The sequence below is a fragment of the Haliotis cracherodii genome, unplaced genomic scaffold (genome assembly GCF_022045235.1).
Source record: "Haliotis cracherodii isolate W230 unplaced genomic scaffold, xgHalCrac1.p SCAF_17, whole genome shotgun sequence".
NCBI classification, from domain to species: domain Eukaryota; kingdom Metazoa; phylum Mollusca; class Gastropoda; order Lepetellida; family Haliotidae; genus Haliotis; species Haliotis cracherodii.
In genome coordinates, this window is record NW_027266272.1 from 16,437,456 (window position 1) to 16,442,971 (window position 5,516).

General features: G+C 41.1%; 1 protein-coding gene across 1 annotated transcript; it reads right to left on the reverse strand.

Moving 5' to 3' along the window:
* Positions 1–304: 304 nt before the first annotated feature.
* Positions 305–4,326, reverse strand: LOC139464439 (uncharacterized). The gene is made up of 2 exons (XM_071245974.1): positions 2,825–4,326; positions 305–547 (listed from the first exon to the last, which is right to left on the reverse strand). The coding sequence occupies exon 1, from the start codon at positions 4,299–4,301 to the stop codon at positions 2,859–2,861; it is 1,443 nt and encodes a 480-aa protein (XP_071102075.1). The 5' UTR covers positions 4,302–4,326; the 3' UTR covers positions 305–547; positions 2,825–2,858.
* Positions 4,327–5,516: the final 1,190 nt, after the last annotated feature.

Genomic DNA, 5,516 nt, shown 5'->3' on the forward strand with positions numbered 1-5,516 from the left:
GGTAGTGAGAGGCGACTTAGTGGTTCGGATGATCGGATGGGTGACTTGGTTGCCATCGTAACCCGACGGCGTTGATCGCTGCTCTCAAAGCCAATCACTGTATTGTCTGATCCATATTCGATTATTTACAGGCCGCCGTCATATAGTGAGTCCGGTGTACAACAACAACAACAACAACAACAACCACACACACACACACACACACACACACACACACACACACACACACACGGCTTGAACTGAACCTTTTCGTTCAGCAAACAACAATGGCATCATGATTTAATTTTTATGCTTTATTGCTCACTCAACTTTATATGCTTACAAACAGATATGCTTGCGCTGAATGTTTCTACATTTGACGGAGAATAGCTTTTATCATCCAAAGAGGAACGACCTTTTAGACTTTTTTGCTGCGGAAGACCTGGATCAGTTGAACGTTAACATGAAACGTCTCTCAATGACATTGGACCCTCACAACGATGGCATGACCGATTAGTTCATACTTCGTTGGATGTCGGGGTGAAAAGTCGGAAACTGTCGAGGATTTCTGTATAATATTTTAGAATTCCTAATTAAGTTTAGAAAAAGAAACAAAATCTTGCCTGGACAAATTTCCCTTTTTCTGGCTTCATATGTGTCATATTATAAACATACTACGGTGGCCCATTAGGGACATGGAGTCTATTTTTCCATATTTTGATATTTCACTTACTTTTATCGTAACCTTTTACAAATTAACACGATTTGTCTTACAAATATGTGATAAATCATGTGTAAAGAAGATATTGAATCGCTGAAAAGTGAAACGAAAATGTCAAAAAATAAAATGAAAATGTCAAAAACAAAAACGAAAATGTCAAATACTAAAATGAAATATTATGTTGGGAATATTATCACCGACGTGGAAATAGTTTTCTGTAGTTTCATTTTAGTTTTTGACATTTTCGCTTTTGTTTTTGACATTGTTTTGTTTTGGACATTTTCATTTTAGTTTTTGACCTTTTCGTTTTGGTTTTTGACATTTCCATTTTAGTTTTTGATATTTTCGCTTCACATTTCAGCGACTCAATAGCTACTTGAAAGTACATTTTCCATGTTTCGGTTGTTTTAATACATGATTTATAACATATTTGTATGAAAAATTGTGTTAATTTGCTAAAGGTTACGATAAAAGTAAGTGAAACATCAAAATATTGAAAAAACAGACTCCATGTCCCTTATGGGCCATCGTAACATTCTACTACACATTTAAAAAAAAGGACGATGCTAATGAACAAATACATTTGTTGAGGTGGCGATTGTGTTGCTAATATCAATTTTCCTAGATACATTTAGTCAATTTCAGACAGAGAAATATTCATAATATTCGTTGGAAGTATTTAAATCTCCAGGTTAAAATGCGGAAATCACTCGCTCCGTTATCGGCTTCCACAACAGGCGTATTTGGGAGCGTGGTCTTAAGCTTACGGCGAGTAAGGAAGCATTGTATATGAATTTTGCCCTAAAGTATTTAAATCTGCAAAGTGCTAAGCTGAGTTAGCTTGCCCTTTTAAGGGTACAGATTTCTCTATATTAAATTTAGAAATCAATTTGTGACTTTGACGTTGACTGTCAACGTGGGATAGATATTGTACATCAATGTTAGGCCCTTGCACTCCAATAGCACCAGGTAGGCGGCCGATAATACTATTTATATATGGTTTGTGACCCACAACAGTTTTTATGAGCAACAAGATGGAGTCTTAAATGTCAATTACTGATACTTATACTTATACTAATAGAAAATACGTACATGTGAGTAATACACATTCAATTAAGATACATGACACTTAATTACTGTTGTCTAAACATAGATCAAGTCTAGACACTAGAATGGGGATTAGTCAGTTCCCGGTTAAAAGGGGACCGCCATGGCCATGCAGCACACGATAGATTTGTTAACTGCACCGACATTACTGCAGCGTCTTTATTCATTCTCAACAGTTCTGAAAGTTTGATAGCACTATCAAGAATATTGAACAATAATATAATTGTGCACTTTGAAAAGTAAATAGACCTGAGTGAGTGAGTGAGTATGGTTTTACGCCGCTTTTAGCAATATTCCAGTAATATCACAGCGTGAGACACCAGAAATGGGCTTCACACATTGTACCCATGTCGGGATTCGGCGTGACGAGCGAACGCTTTAACCACTAGGCTACCCGACCGCCCAGACCTGAGTGACCTAGGATAAAGTTCTAGCATTAGAATTAGCAGAGACCATATACCGATATATATCTGGATTTGGTTACTGGCTGAGCCAGATTAATGCCGCTTTCAATAGGTATATCATGGTGTGTCAGCATAAAGCGGGAGGCAAACCCGACGTGATGCGGTTGCTAGATGGAACCCACGAGCACGGGGATGGTACTGACAACTAAATGTAATTACTGGAGCTAATCGCGATACGAACCAACGATCACAAAAAATTGGCACGCCTAAGGGACGCAACTTTGCACAAAGAGTTGCGGCGCCATAGACGATACTGGCCTGTTCCCCTGAAGTAGTTGTCACAGTTTTGAGGATATATGACGTTCAAGAAGTTCAAGTGGGTGTTGGGGGCACAATGTAGAGTCATTTCGGCACGCCAGACACCTATGAGGGGTTCGAATCCCGGTTCACCCCGATTATGTGTCTAGATTTGTCAGCACCATAACCGTGCTCGTGGGTTTCACCGAAGTGGTAAACATCTGAGACCTGCGTCACTTCCGGCTTGCTCCCCACATTAAGCTGACACGCCGTGATGTAACTGGAATACTGTTCACGGCGCCTGAAGACAACTCACTCATTCAAGTGGAGATTGCAAATACGGGCCATCTTCAGGGGACTAAGCAGATAGCCATAAAGCCTTCGGATCCGACAATCTGCGTCAGTCTTCGATGTGTCGAATGGTCGTTTGATCTTCTCACAGAGGCAACAGAGTCGATGACATCGACCTCCCCGCCTCTGCTGCTCCCAATGTAGAGGCTGCCATTGTAGAACTGAAACGTGCGTGCCTTGAACCCCAGCTGGAGTACCTTCTTGGCCCGTTTTGCTACCTTGTTGGGTCGTAGTTTCATTAGATGTTCATCTTCATTGAAATATAGGACGTTATTCTTTACATCCACAGCCACTGCATGCGTTGATTTCCCCATATGTTTGTTTGATACAGCATTCGCGCTGCCAGTTCCATCATACCCTACACTCACGATATTTGAACCGTCGGTAGCGTATATTATTTGCCTGACTGGATCGACAGCGATTGATGAAGGAACGTCGCCATTTAGTTTTGTGAGCACTTCAAACTGACTGCCATCCACTTTCATCCGACAAATAGACATAGAAGGTTTGCGTGTGGTCATAAACACAAGCTGTCTCTGTTGATCGACCGTCATTCCAAAGACAAGAACGTCACGTCTTGCTACCGTCTTATTTTCACTGTCCAGATCGAACGCTAGGATTTGTGCAGGTTCCAACGTGGACACCAATATTTTCCTTGAGGTTGATGCAAACGCTATGCTTAAGACATTCTGTTCATCAATATAAGGATAAGGCTGGACCCTCTTCGAATCAAGGAATATTTCCTGAGGCGTGGCGGAGAATGGTGAAACGAGAAGTCGTCGTTTCACTTCCTCCTGTGGAATAGCCAGTGTTGGAGCTGGCGTCGTCGATGGGGACGGCCGTGGCGATAACGACGCCCTCCTACATTTGCACAACTTCATCTTGTTTTGTGTGATGTCTAAGCGATCGTTCAGTGTCATGATGTTGGTCTGTTGTTCTACCGTCTGGTGTTCGTTGTGAAGCACCTTCTGCTTCAGATCCTCCAAATCTATCTCAGCCGTCATGAATCTACTTTCTATCTGGTTCTGCAGTCCTAGGACAGGTTGATAATCTGCCAGTTGTTTCGTCAAAGATTCGACCTTTCGTTCCAAACTACCCAGTCCGTCTTCTAACCGCCTGACCTCGTTAAGAACATGTCCGCTTACGGCGGAATCCTCCATAATCACCTCACTCATCGCTTCTCGAACTAAATCTTTGATTAAGGGAGGAATAAAGTCAGCCTTGAGTTCTTCTTTGAGAGAGAGTTCAGACATTTCAAAATTGTTAATCATTTTTGTTTCAATATCAGAAACGGTACCTTTCATCCTCTGAAATTCGCCGTCGAGAAGTCTCAGCTGGCGGGTGAACACAGACATGTTTCCTTCTCCAACACCATCCCCAATGCATCCTGGGATAGACTTCAGTACCAAATAGACAACACACACAAGCGGGACATAGACCATGTTTATGCCTTGTCAAGTCTGCGGACTAAACACAACTGCACATATTCAGTAACACAATTTAGCCCGCTGTGCCCTTCACGTTTGTAGGTGACCTACTGAATCCGGTAAACGATTTGACCTGGCATATAAAAAAATACACTTCCGAAACACTCAGTCGTTGATTTGGCAGCTGGGCGTAATTTGACAATTATTCTGCCATAGGAAATGTAACCTTTTAGGTTTTGAGCTTATTTCCGTAAACTGTGTATTGATATACAGACGGGGTCCATATTTCGATATGTCACGGTGATTCAGCTTGATGCAGGTCTTAGCCTTCAGTGAAATCCATGAGAAAAGATGCCATGCTGACCAAGAATCATAATTAAGGTGATTAGAACAAAGGGTCTTAAGATAATGACACGCCAAAGAGAGGTAACTCAGCAGTCAAACGAGAAACGCCTTAAACGCCTTGATGACCAGTGTCCCCAAAAGGGTTTAGAGAAGTATACGAAATATGCTAATATTAATACTATATATATGACACATATACTACTCAAAATAAGTTAAGGACCACTTTTCACGTTTGTATTACTACAGTAAAGCTGTCATGACATATTAACAAGAGTAAGTAAAGATAATTCTTAGCTTTTTTTAGCAGTGTTTATAGCAAGACTGATCCATGAGTATCATTTTCATACTAATTATTTAAAAACATGCATTACTTTTACCATCTTTCCGAGGCAAGGGCGTTAACTGTCTATAAAAGTTCAGTTTCCATCCTTGCCGAACTAGACTGGAATTCCGGAGTTACATTTTGGCTGGAATAACGAGTCTATGCATAGTCCAATCGCGTAACTAACTACACATTCTGTTCGTAAACAACATGGATTTCAACGTGCAGATTTCGGTCGACTGCAGGATTTGCATAGCAAGTGTACCGCCAACTGGGCGTCGACAGATATTTGGCAAATGTTTTCATGTTTTAAATCAAGGTGTCCAAGAGATTTGATGCACTTCGCGGGGTAAGACCCGTTTTATTACAATATTGATCTTGATTATCGATCAGATCGTTTTGATTGGACGTTGCCATTTTGTTTGAGGCAATTGCAAGTGATAGGAGTGATGGAATCTGATTGGTCAATAAGGAGGTCATCGAAGGGACATAACTCGTAATAACCACTGATGGCGCTACGACAGAACCTTGAAATTCCATTGTAGTTCTGTTGTTTTGTTTGC

Coding starts and splice junctions, on each gene's coding strand:
- LOC139464439 (XM_071245974.1), bottom strand. CDS start 4,301: ATGGTCTATGTCCCGCTTGTGTGTGTTGTCTATTTGGTACTGAAGTCT.